Source organism: Coffea arabica, chromosome 7e (assembly GCF_036785885.1).
Source record: "Coffea arabica cultivar ET-39 chromosome 7e, Coffea Arabica ET-39 HiFi, whole genome shotgun sequence".
Lineage (NCBI taxonomy): Eukaryota > Viridiplantae > Streptophyta > Magnoliopsida > Gentianales > Rubiaceae > Coffea > Coffea arabica.
In genome coordinates this window covers 8,847,420-8,869,337 of record NC_092323.1, presented here as the reverse complement: position 1 = coordinate 8,869,337, position 21,918 = coordinate 8,847,420, and the positions used below count along the sequence as shown (strand labels likewise).

The 21,918-nt window shown below is 35.8% G+C and overlaps 2 protein-coding genes across 2 annotated transcripts; both read right to left on the bottom strand.

Annotated features, from left to right (window-relative positions):
• Positions 1-1,814: 1,814 nt before the first annotated feature.
• LOC113702336 (3-epi-6-deoxocathasterone 23-monooxygenase CYP90C1-like) lies at positions 1,815-8,311 on the bottom strand. Its single transcript, XM_027223489.2, has 9 exons — positions 7,747-8,311; positions 4,974-5,304; positions 4,706-4,855; positions 4,208-4,498; positions 3,185-3,274; positions 2,974-3,052; positions 2,730-2,836; positions 2,412-2,539; positions 1,815-2,184 (listed from the first exon to the last, which is right to left on the bottom strand). Exons 1-9 carry the CDS (start codon positions 7,944-7,946, stop codon positions 2,091-2,093), a joined length of 1,470 nt encoding a protein of 489 aa, XP_027079290.2. The 5' UTR covers positions 7,947-8,311; the 3' UTR covers positions 1,815-2,090.
• Positions 8,312-15,619: 7,308 nt separating this feature from the next.
• LOC113702318 (CDK5RAP1-like protein) lies at positions 15,620-21,347 on the bottom strand. Its single transcript, XM_072059027.1, has 3 exons — positions 20,849-21,347; positions 17,303-18,360; positions 15,620-16,951 (listed from the first exon to the last, which is right to left on the bottom strand). The coding sequence occupies exons 1-3, from the start codon at positions 21,310-21,312 to the stop codon at positions 16,443-16,445; spliced, it is 2,031 nt and encodes a 676-aa protein (XP_071915128.1). The 5' UTR covers positions 21,313-21,347; the 3' UTR covers positions 15,620-16,442.
• Positions 21,348-21,918: the final 571 nt, after the last annotated feature.

Below are 21,918 nucleotides of genomic sequence, written 5' to 3'. Positions count from 1 at the left end.
TCTCCAGTGATCTTCCTGCAAGTGTATTAAAAAATTCTGTAAAAATCTATTGTCTTCGTCATTTTATAAATTGTTGTTCCCTAAAAAATGCAGTAAACATATGTTGCCTCCTTGTTAATGGAAATTTCTTATTCCCTAAAAAATGTGAATCTTATAATATCACATATAAATGGAATAGTTATTAGCTTCTCTTGCACAGGATTGTAAACTTCATACTCAAATTCTCGATATACCCCACTGCTATGGCATAGTAAAACTTTGGACCATTCCTTTTCAAGCTTGCCCCATCCATCCTTGTAGGCAATCCTAGTGAGCTCAAGTGGATTACTGAAGTTTTCAAATTATGTTGCTATAAAGAGCTGACCATTTTATTGAGATCCCATTGCCGTTACATTGTTGAATTTTTAGATTATTGGAAGATAGCTTCTATTATGCCTAGGTAAAGAATTGAGCTGGGATTCAGTGCGGTGAAACGCATTGAGTTAAAAGCTTATTCATGGTCTACTTTTGCAACGATGTGCTTGAATTCCCCCATCAGGAGTTATAGGTAATGTGCATGTGCACATATGCATTACAAGGGGTGCTAGTGTAATTTGAATTGGATAATAGTGCTTGCATACATGGTATTGGCATCTAAACGAAAAGGGGGATATTATGGAGCCGTGGAATGCTTTGCCCTGATTTGAGACTTGAGGCACCGTAGGGAAAGAGGAACAAAGAGGGGAAAGGAAGGAACACCTTTGACTTTAACTCGGCTATGACACTGGAAATCAACATGGTTAATGGAGATCGGTTGGCATGAACATCAAATAATGTACTGTTTTCAGTTAAAGGGAAGGAGTCAAGTTATTATGGTTGTAAGTTGCCACCCAAAAAAATGTACAATGCAAGTAACATCATAATCTCACTAATTACTCACAGAAAGAAAAACGATACTAAATCGGATAGGTATTTCATCTTCGAACCTTGTACTAACACAAATGAATTATTGTAATGTGTGGTTGGTTGAAGAATTAGTAGATGGTCTGCAATTTCAATGACATGATCATCCCGTTTCAGCTAGCAGTTGCGGGCTGTCTACAATTCAGCTGGAATTTCTTGGCCTACATTGACCTATATTTGTTCCAATCAGTCCGCATACAAATCTTAGATCTAAAAGGCAGGATTAAAAGTAGACAGATTTAGTGATTGAGCCAAAATAATCTACAATAACTCTTGTATTAACTGCTGAAAATAACCTATGTCAGCTACAGTTTGAAGTTTCCAGCAATTTAGGCCGTACTAGGCATTAAAGCACGAGCATAATCATGCAAATGCCCTACAACGTATTGTTTATCGGGTAGACAGGGATGAAGGTTAAAGCTATAACATCATTAAACCAATGTTTGCAAAAGATGAAACGCGGGCGTGTTCGAATTTTACTATCAATAAGAGAATTATGTTGGTGAACGATTTGCAAAAATTTCTATAAGCGACTAATGATTTGAAGACATACCCTGATCTAAGATGATAATTGGAATCGAATTCATCTAAACTTTTTCGTACCAAAAAAAAAAGGGAGAGATGCAGGATTGTCGTCGTTCGATTACCAGACACTGTCGATGTACTAGCAGAGCACATGTTCGACGTGGTAGAGGACCACCATGCACCTTCATCCATTCTTATCAAAGAAGAAAATATAGATTTTCATGCTATGATGGCTCTGATGATAAAGGTCAGAAATCATAACCCCACTCCACTTGCAGGCTTAACTAATCAGTTTTCTATCAGGGCCCAGGGAGAAGAAAACCCTTCTTCAATCAAAAGAAAGACAGTGACCCCGGAACAAACTCAATGATATGTACTTACAATAGAGAAGTCATATGCCATTTGTCTTACAAGTCACAAAGATAAATATCATTACTCCAATGAAAGAACGCTCTAGGATTGCACTAAAATTTAGATTGATTAAAACGCTTAAAATCTCGGGGAGATGTGCTACAGGTAGTAATAATTGATATGGGCTCATCTTGTAAGACCTATGGTTGTGGGGGATGACCCTTGCCTTAGGTTTATGGTTATCCAACCCTCTTTTTTTTTTTTTCTTTTCATTATCCTCTTACTAGGGGTGTGATGGTGATCGGCAGCTTCCGTTTCAGTCTGACGAATGGAAAATAGGTAATGTCATCATCTTCGGCCACCCATCTGCAAGGGAGAAAATGAAAGATCGTGTTAGCTACCGTTACTTTCAGTATTCACCCGTCACCACCTTAGCCACCTAATGCAATAAGAAACCATAGTGCCACTACTAAAAGTTTTAGGGGTAGCATCCGCATGTGACTCTCTCAAGTCTCAACCATCTATTTGTCACAGGAAGTTAAAAAAAAAAAAAGAAAGGAGAGAAAGAAAAGAAAGAAGACGAAGAAAATGACCTGTATGTTGTAACAAGATGATGAAGGAAAATAGCAATTTCGAGCCTCGACAGTTCTAAACCGGGACACAGCCTCTGGCCACCACCAAATGGTGTAAATGTGTTGCTGTTAACCGAAGCTCCTGTTTTCTACCAACCAATGCCCAAAAAAAAATGTTGATTAGAATGGTATCCAGACCAAAGAATCTTTTTGTTTCGTCTCCATGTTGACATTTTGCACGGGCGACATCAAAATGATGCTCTGATTGATAATTGAAAGTTGTAAAGAGGAAGTTATTGAACTGGTAACAAGACAGATAATCGGACAAGACACGCATACCTCCCATCTGCAGGGATTAAATTCATAGGGGTTTTCATAGTTTGCTTCGTCCATGTGAAGTGAACTGAAGGATGTCAAGACACACCATCCTCTTGGTATCAAGTGGCCTGGGAAAAGAACCCAATTAACCCCACAGCCTAAATTAGCATTTTCCTGACGAGAATTTGTGAAGGAAAAAAAAAAGGTACTGTACAACCTGCTTTTGGCAAATGACACGTCCATAAAAGTAAAGAGAACTACATACCTTTAATTTTCACGTCTTTTACTGCTTCCCTCCAAACTGCATTCACGATATTGCCCATTCGCAGAGTTTCACTGATGACCTGAAGTGACCAAAAGAAGAAAAGAACAAGATACTGAATATTGCAATTCTTTAAAAAAAGAAATGTTCCCATTCTTCATTTTGGGGGGTCTAGACTCTATTGGTTACATAGTACAGCGACTCAGCAACTTACATTCTGGGTAAATGGGAGCGAGACATAATCAGTCCAATAATATTCATCACCCGACTTAGCCTTTTGCCGCTTCAGTTCCATGTTCTCCTCCTGCCCAAGTGATAAGAGGTTACAACTTACAAGAAGTACACACTATTTGAATTTGGAAAGGAGGCTTTGTTTGATAGTGTTATTCCTAAAAATTATTTTGATTAATTATTATGGTATTTTCTGTGATGTGATGTATCTAAAATAAAAAGGTGATTGATAATGTAAAAAGATGAATTAAAAAATATTTTTATGATACGAGCAAAAATTTTTTGAAAAAATTCGCTATCCAAACATATTTTAGTTGTAAGAAACTTGTAGTAGTACCCGGAAAGAAAGAAGGAAATCTTGAAAGAAATGTGTAGTAGTACCTAGACCGAAAGAAGGCTGACACCGACCGAAAGAAGGCTGACACCCAAAAAGAAAGAAAGAAGGCTCCCCTCCAAAAAAAAAAGAAAAAATAGCTAGTGAAAAAAGCCACCACTATTTTAAAAAAAAAAAATCACTACTTGACGGACAAAAATAATAGTATAAAATAGTAAGGAAAAAAAAAGGAGCTTAGTGTTTTAAAAAAAATATAAGGTAAAAAAATAATTAAAAATTATGCTCACAAAAAATGGTTTAAGAATTTTTCTAAAGGAAAAAAAAAATCCAAAGAAGGTACGTAGTTGTTAGATTGGCCCACCGGCTGACAGCCGTTCAATCCAAATCGTACGGCTAGAATAAGTCCAAACAGACCACCGTGGGGCCGACGAGCATCTCCCCACGTGTGGGCGCTCGTGTGTCTGATTGAAAATGACTTTTGAAAGTCAATCCAGTACGACAATCATAAAGTGAAGTTGACATTCAATGGCCCACTAGAAGCTCGTGCATCTAGTTGATCCCAGCCGTAGGATTACCCAGAACCTCATCCTATCCGTCGATTGAAAAAACAATTGAAAAATCCATGCTACCGCCAGCCACGGTACAAAGAAAAAATCTAGTACTGCTACATACCAGCAATCGGGCTAGCTCGACGGGGCTGTCACTTAAGAACTTGACTGCTAGCGTCAGAGCCGTCGGAACAGTCTCTTCACCGGGGATCATCAACTCTATGAGGTTCTCACCTATCGAATCCAACGGCAGCCGTGGCTGAGCCTCCTCTGCTGCTGATGATTCAAACGTGTCGCGCAATAATACATCAATTACGTCATTCAGCAACCCATTCGTTCCTTGTTTTTCTTCCAAAGCAGCCATCTTTCTTTGCTGTATTATGCTTCTCACCACCTTCAACATCCTTTCTTTAGCCTGCATGGATCCTAATAATATTCATGTGCAAACCCTACCAATGACTAAGTTCAACAACCAATTTTTTTTTTTAAAAAAAAAAAAATTCTATGAATGGTCAAATATACTGCGTTGCGTTATATATTTCCAACGTAAATAATTAAACCGTTGGAAATATTAATTAGATGGATGCATGCATGCAATTGCATATATAGGATGTGTTTGTACCTTCAAAGATTTGTACAACCTCGTTCCAGGAAGTTTAATGGGCAAAGAAATCAAGCCTTTGCAGTATTCTTCAAATTCCCTTCTCAACAAATTCAAATCTTCACCCCGGCCGACGCTCATCAAAGTTTTTACCATGACTTCAAATGCAATCTGAAACATTAACCATGGTTTATTTAATCATCCTCAAGTACAATAATTGTTTAAAAAAACAGGTACCTCTGTCTTTGTGCGCGATAGTGAGGATTCAAAAAAAAAAGACAAAAGATACCTTCCTGCTTTCTTCTTGGAGGTAAATTCGTCGGTCTTGTTTTTCCATCCAGGATGAGAAGACATGTCGAACGGATTCTTCTATGTCTCGAGTGATTTGAGCCTTGAACTGGGGTGACCTCAGGAAGCCTCCGATGAGCGCATGCAACCTTTTCTGCAGAGGTCCATTAATGTGCAATATCGAATACTTGCCCAGCAGTTCGGAGATGGATTTTGGATAATGAGGAATGAAAGCGTTCCCTTGATTCTGCAGAACAACCTTGTTCACCTCGGGGTCTGTTGACACGATTATGGCTTTGCCCAAGATATGTGTTCTGAACACCTTCCCGTACCTGGTCACACCGGTGTGTTTGGATAAGTCATATATGTATATATATATTTTTATTTATATCACACCGGTGGTTTCTATCACGAATACGTTATTTTTTTTTTTAAATTATTTTATTTACATTCTATATATATCACATCATAGAAAAAAAAAATCAAATCGTTACCGTAATTATTTTTTTAAAAAAAATATTCCACATCACACCCAAGCACTATTAATTTCATCAGTCAAATCTGCCACAACCAGTGCATGTACAATTTAACGTCAAGCTTTTCGCTACTCGTATCACTCTCCCCTTCTGCAATTCATGAAATGAAGCCAAAAACCTCAGTCAGGGTAGCGTGACTCCAGCCAAAAAAAAAAAAAAAAAAAAAAAATTCCTTACAGTCGATGGGCAGATGTCTTAATCCAATTTACCCATCGTTTCAGACAATTTCCTCAAATTGCAAGACACACGCAGTCTGATAGCGATGCAACGATGATTAGTCAAGGTAAATGGACAAAGGGAGATTATTCCTAACAATGGTACAGCAGTACAGGTAAAAGATGGTATATACAATAATATAACCCTCTACTTTCGCATTAAAGATTATGGAGAGAGAGAGAGAGATTGATGTATCGCTAAACAAAGGCCTCAATATTGGACTATATATCTTCGATTGGATGACCTAACAATGAGCTGGGTTTTTTGTGTCTTATGGGAGAGAGGGGGGCATGGGCATGAATCATGAATGTTAATAAACGCAAGCCGTATCAATCATGGAAAAGGCTGGAGTGATAGATATATAGTAACGCTACAAACGTATGACAATGAACACACACGTGAATATGGGTTGTGTGTGGAACCTATGCAACATCAAAGGATATGATCGATCATCCATCATCGCAAGCCAACCAACCGTATAGTCACTTGCATATACATATATATATATATATATATATATATTGAAATACTCCATTCGTCGAATATCCGTATCAGAATCTTCTTGAAAATCAATTGTCGGCAAATTATTAATAATAAATCAAAAAAAAAACATAAAGCTTAGAGAAAATTTCATAGCAGTATCACAAACGAGTAACTTTAACATGCCAACAAATACCAATAATGATGGATGAAGCCATTTTATCAAAGACTCATAAAAGCACGCACTCTGTCTATTCTCGTGCTAATCATGCGATAATAAGACAATTACTATACACATCCACATACATAAAGGAAGGTGAGTAGGAAACAAGAAAGTAAAGGATCTTTTGACGTTTTCGAGTCATTGACTTTATTTTCTAATTTACCTGCTGTTATTACCATATATCTGCCGAATTATTTTAGGCATATATAGATGGAAAGTAAAGGATATATACATATTTGATTTTTATTTGGTGGACGCTACTTCCTACTTGGATAATATGGCATTAATTGACAGGGTCCTGATCCAGAATGGCACGGCACCACCAAAAAAAAAAAAAAAAAAAAATTGGAAATCAATGGAAACTGATTTTCAAAACTCCCCTACGATTGACAAAACAATAATATTATATGTTTTTTCTTTTTTGATTTTCTTTCGTTAATTGTGGTTTTTGTGCAAATCCACTACATTCCACTGCATTTAAAAAAAAACAAGTGCTATATCCAATCCAACAACCTAAAAGAACTAGTCTATTACTTCAAACGGTCGTGCAAAGTAGTAGTAGTTTTTTAGTTTATGAAAGTAACAAAACAAGACCTCCCCTCTAACATTAGGTACCATACAAATCTGGTGATTGTCTTACTTCGTTTCCTTTTCTCTTTCTAGAATTGAAGGGCTATCGCAAATCAAATAGTACGTTACTTAAGTTACCTACTGGCCTAACCTTTTAAAGACAATTTTAAATTACCAAAAAAATTTTGTAAATTCCGCATTTTAATTCTGAAGTAATTGGACATCTTTTCATTACAATCAGTTTCATTGATTGTACAAAACTGAAAAAAAATATATATATATATATCTCATAACATAAAATTTCTGTTTGGAAACTAAAACTAGAAGGAATATTTGTTTTTTCACATAGTACCGTCAAGTGTAAGAAAATTTTTGAGTGAGCGGTCTAAATACTCAAGCACAAGTCGAAATTAATGGATTCTTATTTCGCAAAGATCTAGATGTAAAAATTTTCTTAAACTGCACATATCCAAAGTAAAAAAACCACATGAATGATGAAACTTGTAATACAAATCTTAAAGTCTTGGCTCGGAACTGTTGCCCTTTCCAGCAAATCATCGGAGATTGTAAAGAATCCTCTTCAAAACGAATTTTTAACAATTTCAACCACACTGCATGTGCCAATAATATACAAATTTGCAGCAAAGCAAAAAGAATAGCTTACTCTAGAAGCAAATGATAATTAAGTCACAAGAAAAGAAGATCATGGTAAATTATGCGAAAATTATGGAAGCAAGAAGAAGGCTTACAGGGCCGCCCGTTTCTCCATGAAGCTGACAGGGCGAGAAGAGTAACCACAAGCTATGAAGTCGAGAGTTTCGCCAAGAAGAGGCCAGCCTGAACTTCCTCTAGGAATCCAATTTTTCTTCTCTCTCTCTTCCTTATTTTTTCTCATCACCTTATACAAACAGAACACTGACACAACTATACCAATCAAAACCCATGTCATTTTCACCTAGATATACGCTGATTAAGGATTCTTTTTTTTTTTTTCTTTTCGAAAGAAAGAAAGAAAGAAAGAAAAGAACTTGTGTGTTTTTTTGGAAGATTTTGGTTCGCAAGTTGTTCCAATTCCTTTTCTGAGCTGAACCGCTTTAAAGAATCAGAACACCACGACTGGCTTTTTCACAGAGTATTCAGAGTACTGATGCAGCATCTCTATTTATAGTTGTAGCTAGTACATAAATGAATGATTTTGTGGCATAAATAGAGAGAGAAAGTGGTGTGGAGAGATGGAGAGAGGGGGGTTGGGGGGAGAGAGAGAGAGAGAGAGAGAGGGGCAGGGTGCGCCTGCGTGTCTGTGTTCAGGAAATTGAATGAGAGGAGTAAATAGTGAATCTTTAGTTGTATGTGCGAAGATCTTATGGGATTACTTTTCCATAAATGAATAAGGCCATTCTGGTTCAGCAATGGGGGCATGACAACTTATGCTTATTTTGTCTCTACCCCTTTGAAAGAAACTATGGATGTCTTTGGATAGCTTTCTTAAATAATGTCATAAACATATTTTTTTAAATTTTTTTTTATATTTCAAATTATATTTTTATTTCATATATATATATATATATATATCAAATTATAAAAAATATTATAGTAATTATTTGTTTGCGGTCTAACCTTTTCTTTCGTGAATCATTTGCAAAATCCAAGTGAGAGCTTTTGTGATTTGAATCGCATCACGCTTTTCACAATAGACACTAATTTTTTTTTCTAGTATCTTTTTTTTGCTTTTTTTTTTATGTGTGTGTGTGTGTCAAATCAATAGACACCAGTGAGTGTGTTTTATGGGGCATTTGCTAATTTGTGTTACTATTACTTACTACCATCATCTCGGAATGGAAAAAATAATCATTGCAATTGGTACACAAAGTCAAATTTTGACACCTAACCGTGTCTGAATTTCCGCTAAAGTGTCTATAATTTAGGAAAAAAGCACATAGTCAAAAGCTTACAACTTGTAGGTTTGAATGTGTATGAGCGAGGCCACTTTCGTATACATCTATTTAAAAGATAGGGTTATTGTCACTTTACCACGTTCAATTATATCACTATTATCAGTTTACTCCTTAACGTTTGTTATCTTTTAATCACTTCACCTCTATAAGTAATTCAACTCAACATGTTAAGAAATTTTGGACAAAAATACTCTTTTATTCTATAGCATTACTACATTGTTATTACTACTTTATTCCTTTAAATTATAGTGATATAATCAATTTAATTCCTAACATTATTTTATAAGCATTTTACTTCATCGTTAATCTAACTAGTATGACAAAAAAATATTTAAATATATTTACCCTTATATATATAATTAAAAATAAAAAAGTTGGAATGATTATTCTTCTTTTTTTCACTTTAAGAGATCCAAAAATATAAAAAATGAAAGAGTTTTCTCAAATTTCTTTTTTCACACTTATTAATACTAGAAAAAGAAAAAGAGATAGGAAAGAAGGAGACAGAAAATTAGATTTTACAAAGAAAAAAATAAAAAAAAAATCTAACATTATCGTATTAATTTAAGGTTGTCGCGATTATGATTGAAATCTGGTGGTAAACAATAAAGTAAAATAATTTTAAATAATAAAAGTATTTAATTCTTTCTTATTTGTATTTAAAAAAAAAAAGAATTGAGCTCTCTCTCTCTATCTCTCTCTCCCCCTCCCTTCCCCTCCCGATCTTTCTATTTTTTTTAATATTAATAAGATCGCCAAAAAGAAAGAGATTAATATTTTGACTTTTTTTCTTGATATTAAAGAGGAGAAGAGTCACTCTAAATTTTTTATTATTTTTATTATATAAAAAGGAGGGTACTTTCTTCTAAAGTTTTTCAACTTGCTAAATTGGTTTAATGGTGGGATAAATTGCCCAAAAAATAACTCTATGTGGTAAATTGATAATGAAACTATAGTTTATAGGAGTAAAGTGATAGTAACTTTAAGGGCTAAACTTGTTTTTTTATTTTAATTAATAAACTCCGTTAAATTTAATAAACTCCGTTAATTTTGACCGTTAGTCTTGAGGATAAAGTGACTAAACGATAACGTTAAGGGAGAAATTGACAGTGACACCGAATGTTAAGGGAATAAAGTGATAATAACCCTTTAAAGATGCAGCGAACCGGATTTGGATTTGGAGCGGGAGAGCTTTCCCTACCTCCTACCTTGTTGTCATATAACTCCTTTGCCCCTATTCCATCTCTAGTCTCTGTCCCGTCCCATTTCCCCGCGAGTATATTTAGGAATGGCAACAGTGCGGATTTGAGGCAGGAAAGCCTTTCCCTGCCTCCCGTCCCATTGTCATATATGATATATCTCTCCCGCTCCCGCTTTATCTCCCACCTCGCCCTATCCCATTACCCCACGAGTGCCACAAATGAACACTGTATTGATAAGAAATAAGTGCATAAAATGGAGCTATTAGGCCCTAGTTACATCAGACTCACAAACTAATACATGTATCATTAGTACACGTACTTATACACGAGCAAAACACTAATGAGGCGGTCCAAGCTTCATAACAAGCTCACAGTTTGTCTCGATTCGAGAGTCGAGACAACTTTCCTAGACATGCAACAGCATTTTGCACTGATTCAATGACATCACAAAAAGTAAGTCATTCAAACAAATGCTATTGCATAAACATGATTTGGTTTCACTAATATTACAATCACTAATACTAATAAATAGTACTATTATTAGCAAAAAAAAAGAATCTACTAGTACTAATAATTTAACCCAAAATAATATGGAAAAAATAAATGTATTAATAATCTTATTATATTTATTTAATTAATACAAGGGACGGAGGGGAAGATGGGGCAAGGTTATGCTCTCTCGCACCCCACCTCGTTTAAGATGGGGGAGAAAAATCCTCCTCCCCACCCCACCTCATACTCCTTTCACAAGGTGGGTGTTCGCTCCGGTGGCTATTCCTACGTCTATTTATTTTAAAAAACTATATACATTCAGTTTAATTCAAGGATTGAGATTTTGCGGCACGTGCTTCACAAAGAAAATATACATTTGCCTAACTAAGACGTAATTGTTTCAGTAATAATTAAAAGACATAATAAATTTGTCTTCTTTAGTCTTGAATTAGCAGAGACACAAACTTTGGGTACTTGCATAGAGTCTCTTGACTATGAAGCTAAGAATGGCAGTGGTAATATATTACAATGTTGCGAAATATAATGCTTCATTAGTTATGTACCTGTGGATTTACACGAGCAATTTGTATGCTCTAAAGTTTTCATTTTTTAAATAAAATTTGATATAAAATAACTAAAAATATCATTTATAAAAATTTAAATTAAATAGATTAAAAATAGTTAATTCATAACAACTTAATGATTAGTTGCAATCAAACCTTATCCCATGATTCAATTATGTTTACTCTAATTAATGGTGGTATGTCAATATATGAATAAAGAAGATATATTTGGAAATAAGTGTGCTTAATATTTGAATTTTTCATGACTAATAAGAATTTTAAAAAGCAAACTAATAGATAATGAACTTATCATTTGATCAAATTATTAAAAATTAGCAAAAAGGTAATTTGAGAAAACTTTTACAATCCGGTGTTTATATGGACACCATTTTAGCTTGAATTGATTTCCAATGGAAAGAGAGCATAAAAATTAATAGAAAAAATTTAGAAAAAGAAAGATTATTTATATAATTTAAGTGGATTTGTATGAGTATATGCTAGAATTGCAGTATATAAATCCATTGAAAAATAAAAATTGTCAAAACTTTAGAATTACAAATAAATAAACGAATCAAACAATAGAAATATAGTCAACATAATTGAAGAAAATTTTAAAAAACAATGTTGATTGATTTTAAAAAAAGAAAAGTGTAATGAATGTAAATATATATAAGGTATGGGATTAATAGATTTTAATTTACTATAAATAAAAAATTGATATACAAATGAAAGTTTATCTAAATTTTAATAATAATAATAAGGGTAAATATTGTATACTGACAGTGTATACACAATTACCATTGAATCCATGACACGTGCGCAAAAATTGAATTTCATATTTAAATTTTACATAGTCGTCATTCATCTACGGTGCTAACAGTGTGCTGACAGTGTATACGTGAAAGATTAATCCTACTAATAATAAATGATAATTCAATAATAGGAATAGAGATTGTAGAGAGTTAAAAACCAAAACTGTTAACAAAAAATAAAATAAAGCGTAAATTATAGAAATGTATATGAAGTAGGTAATTAACTGATAAGAAAGTAATAAAGGACTATAATTAATTGTTACCAAAAAAAATTAAAATCCACCAAAAAACATAAGCAAACACAATATTTTTCTCCATGGTAAAAATATAGAACTTACACTTGACAAAAATCAGATATGATTGTAGAGAATTATAAAAAGAAAGCTATTAACAAAAAATAAAGTTAAGCTTAAATTATAGAAATGTGTATAAAGTAGGTAATTAATCAGTTGTTTAAAGTTTAAAGTTTACTACAAATAAGACAATAATAAAGAATTATAATTAAAAAAATATTTTTGTACGTGGTGAAAATTAAAAATTCAGCAAGAGCCATACACAATATTTTTGTACATGGTGAAAAGATAGATCTTACAATTGGCAAAAAATCAGATGTGATTGTAGAGAATTAAAAAATGAAAGCTATTAACAAAAATAAAATAATGGTATGTCTAATGGGTGCCCTATGGGTACTTGTTAAGATGTATTTCAAGTGTTAGATTTTTAGAAATATAAAATTAACTATCAAAAGTGTATAAATACAAGGAGATTAATTAGAAAAAGTATATAAATGTAAGATAAAGTAGTAATTATTAGTGTGTGTATAAAAATGATAGGTTGGGGTGACATGTAGGTGTGTTAACAAGTGTTCATTAGATACCAATTAGAAAAATGCATAAAATAAAGCATAAATTATGGAAATGTATATACAGTAGGCAATTATTTGATTGTTTAAATTTTACTATAAATAAAAAAGTAATAAAGGACTATAATTAATTGTTAACCAAGAAAGAATAAAACACACCAAGAAACATAAGCAAACATAATTTTTTCCACGTGGCGAAAAGATAGAATTTACACTTGATAAAAAACCGGAATAGGCAACTTTTTTTTCAGTATAGCCTGCTTAGTAACCCATCAAGAGAAATACTATCTACGTGAGCATTAATATCTATATTTTGTTCAAATTTTAGTAATGGTAATAAGTAATCAAGCCAATAACAAGAATTGAAAAAGTAATTGAGGAAGATTAAAAAGAAAGATATGAGTTGATTGACCAAAAAAAATAAAAAGATATAATTAATACAAACTTATATAAGGTAGGTCATTAATAGATTGGGTGAAATTGACTATAAATAAGGAACTCTAATAAGGTGTATAATTAATTGTTACCAAAAAAAGAAAAATAAAATCCACCGAGATATAAATGGACACACTTTTTCTTGCAATTTAATTTGGCACGTGGCATGAAAATAAAATGTCCACTTGATAGAATGTCGAAATAGCCAATTCAACAACCTACCAAAATCAGAACTGAAGATCATTTTGTATTAGGATTTTTCTAATGCGTGTCCATTAGGCACTCGTTTACACATAAAATTCACTTAACGTACTATGTATATACATATATTAATAATTATTACTCTTCATTGCATTTATATACTTTCTCTCCATTGTATTTATTTACTTTCGTTAATTAATATTATATTTTAAAAAATATGACACATGAAATACATTTTAACGAGGGCATGGGTACCCGTTGGATAGACCATTTATATTATGTGTGCGTGTGTGATTTGACGTGTTGAGAATTAAAATGAGATTTGAAGAAACTAATTGGAATTGACTAGGGAGTGTTGTAGCACTTAGTCCTGTTTTTCAAATCTAAGCAACACTAGTTTAACTTTTAGCTAATTCGACATAAAACAGATTGCGCAGGCTCAATTAATCACCTTATCTTTCAGTCCACTATTCATAATCATGAGGAATTGCAAAAGCACAAGACATTTATATAAATTAAGTAGAGATTTAGCATCATAAGGGGAAAAAAAAGTAGAGATTTGGCAGGGCGAACAGGAAAGTTGCTTAGGAAACAAATTAAGCATGAAGTTGGAAGTGAAAATGGATTTCTAATGACCTAAGGCTGGTTTAGAATACTATACATGATAGTGGAGAAACTGAAATAGTAACTCTTAAAAATCCAAGCTTCCGAAAATTTTTAAGTACAATTTAACATTGCAGCGACCCCCAGATGCATTATACTATGTTAGCTAGAGGCCTAGAGCCTAGCGGACACTAACTATGCCAGAGACGCAGCAGCAAACTTTTTTACTCGTAGTAGATGTGTATTTAAAGGCAAGTTAATTAACCGGAAATGGGGCAGGGACGTCCCTAAAGGTTGACGAGAGATGATGTTGTAAAGTTGAGATAACATTTTGTACAACCACCAGCCTTTGGGCTTGTGGCCACCAAAGCCTTTTAAGGCTTGGCGGGGTTACCACATTAAAATGTAGATATGTTTCAAAAAATTCAGACGGATGCATAGTATACTCGTTTGATTCGACAGTGGTTCAGTCCCCTCCGAGTTACTCCCGAACCTCCTTAGGTCCACCCTTTCCCGTAGTGTAGGATATATTAGGATATACTACAGTTGTCGTCTCCGAAAAAAAAAAGATAACATTTTGTACATCAATTTTAACATTACGTGTGAGTTAAATATTTACAAATTGTTAAAATTGAATTACGTCTTGAATGAACAAATAAATGAGGTTACATCCTGTGCGCGCGTTTGAATAAAAATCAGTCCAGACGAGGTTACATCCTGCTCCTGCTGCTGCTGCATCTTCATTTTTCAAGACGCTCCCCATGGCTCTGCTTTGCTTCCTCACAAGTCTCGTCTACTTCGACTTGTCCTTATCACTCTTCAATTTTCACTCTGCTCTTTTTGGTCACTCTCTCTTCTCATTCTCCTCAAGAACCCGACAAATTCACACACTCTCATTCTCAGTTCTCAGCACCCCCTGACATTAGCTAAAAGCCTCAAAGCAAAACCAAACACAGCTAATTGCCTTGCATTCAATTAAGTATTTCTTGGGAAACTTTTCCTCCACTACACTAGTAATTCTTTTGACAAGCTCTCTAATAATAATAAACTTTTCCAATGAAGTGTTACCGTATTTCAGAGTCTTTAGCATAGCGTAATAATGCATTGAGCCTAAAATTTCATCACTTGGTCATGCAACGTCTGAATGAGGTTGCTGTCAAGGAAAACAATTAGCTGCAGGGCTGTCGGTTAGGCTCTATGAGCCAGTTTTCACAAGCTCAAACTTGATTAAATAGAACTTTCAGGCTTTTGGACCTTCGAGTTTAGGCTCAAATTAGGAGGCTCAAACTTGATTCACATTTTTATATGAACTTTGGACTTAAAACGAATTCATAATTAAATATAATATTTATTTAATGATTATGAATTACCACAAATCGATATATAAATTATTATTAATTTATGTTATAATAGGTATAATTATAAATTATACATATTATTATATATATTTTATGTATATAGTTATAGTTGACTTCCATTTAGCTTTCAGCAATGAACTTACGCCAGGAAACATGCGGAGCCTCTAGGATAGAAAAGGTGTACAGGGTTCGAGCTAAAGCTTTCCGTATCCTTCATCCCTTTCACTTGCATCAGAATCCCCCACGGGGGGGCTTTCATGCCAAACTCCTCATATGTGTATTTTGTTTGTCCTAATCTAGTCGTACACCAAAACTCAATGACAATGGATTCTGGGAGTTAAGAACTATAATCTCACGTAAAATTAAATGAACCTGGCGTACAAAACCCATTTTCTTGCTGACACTGATCCACCTGAACTGGAGAATGTTTAGCCTCCCAGATTCATGCTTCAGAGAAGCTCCATTTCACTGTCACTGCTGAGTGTCTTGGATACTCTCTAATAACTCTGAGAAAGAGTGCTACCAAGTATTTTGCTCTCCTGCATTTGATTCTGTGATCTTGGCATTTTCGCCTGGTTTGAGTGAGAGGTGAGAAACTACACAAAAGCCTATCTTTCACTACAAGCATCACGCAAAACCAAGAGAACATCCTCCCCTTTTAACGGAGGTCCAGAGCCCATCCCAAGGAACCAGACCAATAGAAATCACCTGTGCTTCCAGGATGTAATCAAGGGAAAATTCAATTTACTCCCTTCAGCCCCAGAACTGTTGCTTGGTATGGAATTTCCTCCAGAAATATAAACTGTGTAATATAGGTCTGCTGAAGAAGCACTTAATTTTGAGACCAAGCAATAATTCAAAGGGATGAATGAAACTTAAACCCGTAATTACAGCAAAACTACCTTCAAGTAGATTAATTTAGTGAGGAAAAAGTTGTACCAGGGGCTTCTTAAAAGAATAGATCAAATTCCGCTAGCACAGGCAAAAGCAGGTTCATGTAGATTGTCATAAAATGAGCTCAGTTTAGTAATCGCAAGTGCTTCTCCAAAGAGTGTCGCTCTTGAGGTTTTTGAAATATGAACTTCCACAAAATCACCAACTCTTGGATTCCTTTTACCATCAATCTCAACCCTATCAGGGACAGGCAAGTTTCTGAAAGATACCCTGTGGCCTCTATCGCTCTTGCCTATAAGCTCTGTGTCAGGGGCCCTCTTATTGGGCCCTTCAACTAACACAAGTTGGACACTGCCAAATTGGGAGTCAAAGCACTGACCTGTACTCTCCCGGAAAGCTTCAATAAGCTCTGTTAGCCGTCTCTGCTTTACATCTTCAAGAACATCATCCACGTAATTCCTGTGGGCATGGGTTTTCTCTCTCATACTGTATGCAAACATGTATGCCATATCATAACTGACAGCCTTCATCAGGGTAAGTGTGTCTTGGTGCTCCTCCTCTGTTTCACCACAAAAACCTGCATCAAGGCACCAAATTATTCAGACAAGAAATGATTCATAAGCAATCCTATCCCCAAAATAGTCCAACCAATTAAAATTAAAAGCTCAAGAAGATTTGGTCAACTACTGCCAAAACATGGGAGTGCTTGGCAATTACAGGATCCATATGAAACTTAAACCCCAGAGATTCATGATTGACAGTGGTGCCATTTGATAATCAGGGAGAGTCAGGAACTTGATGACAAGCCATGAGGTGTAAAAGAACCAGAAAAATGCAATAAAATGAAGAAAATCAAAGAAGAGAAGATAAAATAATTAATGAAAACTAAGAATACGATGAGTAAAACCAATGTGAATAAGACTCTCACCACAAATAAAATCACTGCTGATCCCCATATCAGGAATTATACTCCGTATCTTACTCACAAGTTCTAAATATGCTTCTCGTGTATAGCCACGTCGCATCTTTTTCAGCACGTTACTGTTCCCTGATTGTGCAGGCAAATGGATGCTTTTGCAGATATTGTGTCTGTCTCGCATTACATACAACAACTCATCAGGAAAATCTTTAGGGTGTGGTGAAGTGAATCTAAACCGCATCTCTGGAAATTCCACAGCAAGTCTATCCAAGAGATCTGCAAAGCGTAAACCCATCTTTTTAACCTTACACATGCTGGAAAAACCTTCACTAAGTTTCCAGTTTACTCCTGGTTCAATTTCTTTTTCAAGCCCGGATGTGTCATTGTAACTGTTAACATTCTGACCAAGAAGTGTCACCTCTTTAACACATTCTTTCCAAAGCTCTCCCACCTCTCTAACAATGGATTCCACTGGCCTAGATCTCTCTCTGCCTCTGGTGAAAGGAACAATGCAAAAGGAGCACATATTATTGCAACCTCTCATAATTGAGACAAAAGCACTGATTGAATTTTTAGAGATACGAACAGGATTGATATCAGCATAAGTTTCTTCAAGTGAAAGTAGAGTGTTAATCCCTTTTTGACCAGAGTCTACCTCTTCTAATAGGCGTGGCAGGTCTCTATAAGCATCAGGTCCACAAACAACATCAACCATCTTATCTGCATCTAATATCTTCTCCTTCAACCTCTCAGCCATACAGCTGAGAACAACAACTTTCGGAGGATGCAGGGACTGTGACCGTCCAATGGCAACATTGCTCTTCCAATGCCTCTTAAGAAACCAAAAGTAATTGAGCCTCTGCCATACCTTGTGCTCTGCATTGTCCCTAATAGCACATGTGTTGACAAATATTATCTCTGCACTCTCAGGAACATCCACCACTTCACTATACCCAGCTTTCTTCATGATAGATAATACTATCTCCATATCATTGACATTCATCTGACATCCATATGTTTCTTGATAAATACGACCTCTTGGAAGAACTTCAGAAGGTGCTATCAAGCTAGGACAAAAATAAACAAGAAGAGAAATAACAATGAGATATTTGTAATTGGACATAAGAGCTCTTTATGTTTAAGAAAACTATAAGTATATGAAGTCGCTAGTACTTAGACACTGCACTGTTGACAAGACAACAACTCTGTGCATATAACGGCTTTAGTTTCAGAAGATACCCATCTGTATGATCAGTCGACACTAAACACTATGAAGAGCAAACACAACTATTCAACATCAAAACCGGAAAGCGTCAAGAAGGCAAAGGTTAAATAATGGCATTGTTAAGCATACAATAATAGCTAAATGAGATACTAAAAAGAGCGAATTGCGCGAAATGTCACTAAACTATTTCAAAGTGCCGGTTCTGGTCACTAAACTTTTTTATTAGCGCGAAATGTCACTGAACTAGTAAATCTATACCGTTTTAGTCACTCCGTGTATTTGTGCCGTTAGGAGAGACGGAAATCAACTTTTTGAGGGGCAAATTTGTCAGCACAGCCTTTTTCTTGAAGCTTTTACATAATCAATGGTTCCGTATCCGGCAAAGACATAAAGGAGATGGCTGATCTGAATGGCGGCACCATCAAACTTCAACCAAAAAATGCAGGCGAAATTTTTCATAGTTGTAAAAAAGAAGAAAATTCAAATGCTGCTGACTGCTCTGCTGAGTGAGTGACGACTGAGAAGGAAGGAAGAAGAGTAGAGAGAAGAATGGTGGCCGCCGCCTATTCGCCGTCTCATCTCTCTCGCCACCCACACCTCTTCTGTAACTCTCTTTATCCCACTCACCTCCACCAACTCAGAATCATCCCCCATAACGCCCTCGCTTTTCCTCCTCTCAAGCCCCATCCAAAACCTTCCCTCTCTATACCGGCTTCCCAACAACAATCCCCCTCAATTTCCCAAATTCCTCACCGCCCAGATGCTAAAACCATCTCTTCTTCCTCAAAAAGCTATATCTGGGTCAACCCCAACAGCTCCAGGGCATCAAAGCTCAGGCGCAATTCCTACGATTTCAGGTATGCTTCTTTAGTCCAAGCTTCCCAACAATTGGACTCGTGTGACCCTGTAGAAGCTGACGTTATTAGTATTTTGGCTAATTTGGGTGGCAAAGTTGTAGAGCAAGATGCTGCCGTTGTGCTCAATAACATGTCCAACTCTGAAACTGCGCCTTTGGTGCTGAGTTACTTTCTGGAAAGGCTTAAGTTGAAGAAAGAAGTGATTTTGTATAATGTTACCTTCAAGGTGTTTAGAAAATGTAGAGACTTGGACAGAGCCGAGAAATTGTTTACGGATATGATTGAGAGAGGAGTTAAGCCCGATAATGTCACCTTTACATACCTCTGGGGTTGGGAGTGGCGAAAATGACGATGCGGAAAGAGTGAAAAGAATGAGAAATTAAATGTAAAGTTCGGTGGTTTTGTTGCAGAAGTGGGTGGGCATAGAGAGCTCCGTCCGTCGTCGGCCTACACTGGACTTTGATGTCCATTCCAATTCTGTTGGCAGTTGGCACAATAACATTTAACAGATTAATCGCAAATCACTCCACAACTTTACATGGGTTGCAGATAGCACCCAACCCCAACTCCAACTTCAAAATTCTCGTCCATCCCAATTTTTTGGTTGCTGCTGTTGCCTTTTCCTCTTACTTCATCTCCGTAGCATCCAATCTCGATGAGATATGGGACAGGTACAAGGCCAAGCAGCAGCCCCAGAGGACGAAAAGAACCCTTCTTCAGCGAATTCATCTCTTGATTCTTTGATTGCTGGTCCAATACTCCTCCTTTCCACCATAATTAGCTGCGCCAGGCTGTCTTCTTTACCTGAGAAAGCCGTCCAGTGGTTCGAAAAAATGCCGTCTTTTGGGTGTGAACCGGATGAGGTTACCTATTCTGTGATGATTGATGCGTACGGGAAGGCTGGGAATGTAAATATGGTATAGCACTATGGTTGTGGGTGAAGAAGAATGAAGGCATAAATTTTTTAACTATTGTGTAGACGAAATTACCCCTCAAAAAGTTGATTTCCGCACAAATACACGGAGTGACCAAAACGGTATAGATTTACTAGTTCAGTGACATTTCGCGCTAATAAAAAAGTTTAATGATCAGAACCGGCACTTTGAAATAGTTTAGTGACATTTCGCGCAATTCGCTCTACTAAAAATGAATATGCTCAAACAATATAATCCCAACATATCCAATTATGACGTCAAATACTGATACAAAATCGAAAATTGCATTCAGTGGTTTCTCTTTTAGCTTGATTACTAGCCAAATAAACCGATAAGGCTTATTCATTTTTGTAGCAGTAACTAACAGTTGAGCTCATTACTAACGTACAAGCTTCAAGTTGAATAACAACCAGGCAATTCTTCGAGATTAAATCTTTCTCAGATTATCCAAGGCAAATACTTCCAGCAGACAGAACCCAGAATTAATACAAACATAAAACCACGCATAAAAATGAAATCGATGGAATCCCCAACTTACTCGAATTGGGGTTCAGAAACAGAAGGAACGGGAGTAGCTTTTGGCATGAAATGGTGGAGACTCGGGATTTCTTGCTTTTGGGAAAGCGGAATGTGCGATGCTGAGTTCCGAACGAATCCTAAAGAAAAGGTTAAACATCGCCGCGCTTTTAATAATGGCGAGCGGGCGAGGACATGGTAGGAAGAACGGGAGAGAGATGATGAGGTTTTCAGGGGATTTGGGGACCCAAGGAGTCGGCGAGAGAAGGCGGCGGAGCATCTCCGAGGAAGCCGGATGATTAGAGAAGGGTGGTGGTAGGGTTGGTTTAAGACAGACGACACTGAAGAAGATATGGAAGCAGCAGCGGCAGCAGTGGCAGTCGCCATTTTGCTATGATACACTACTTGGCTTTGGGAAGTCTGAAGGAGAGAGTTGGATAGGGCTCGGAAAATGAAAGGATCCGAATAGCAAGCGGGCTGTACCATAACTTCAGTTTTGTTTAACACCTTGTTTGGACGGTAATTGCAGGAAAGGAATTACTTGAACTAAAGATAATTGAAACTTGGGAGTTTTTTTTTTCTTTGAAAAAAAAAAGAGAATGCAAAACAACTGAAAGTGTGTTTCTTGGAATTTTAATGAAGTGATTTTTCTTTCTTTCATTTCCTTCTAATAAGTGGGAAAAGTTATAGATAAAGAAGTGAGACTATTTGTCAACATTCTTACGTTGCTTAGTTTACCAGTAAAATGAACAATTAAATAATTCAAATTGGAACACTTTTTTTTTTTTTTTTAAGTGGGAGCTCTTGAGGTGATGATCTCTTATTTAGACTGCTTTCTCCTATATCACCCAATCTATTTACACCCCTCCCCCCCCCCCCCCCCCCCCCCAAAAAAAATTGGAAGTTAAGTACCTTAGATGCATATTGTCTATTCATTCATAATGAATTTTTTTCCCCCAATTTTTCGACAAACAAGACAATGTGAAAATCTTGATTTCTTTTCATTTTCTCTCCTAAATTGAACTTTAAATTTTTTTCCCAGTACCTAATTTGGATGGAATTAGTTAAAAATAAAAGCCAGACATATGACCA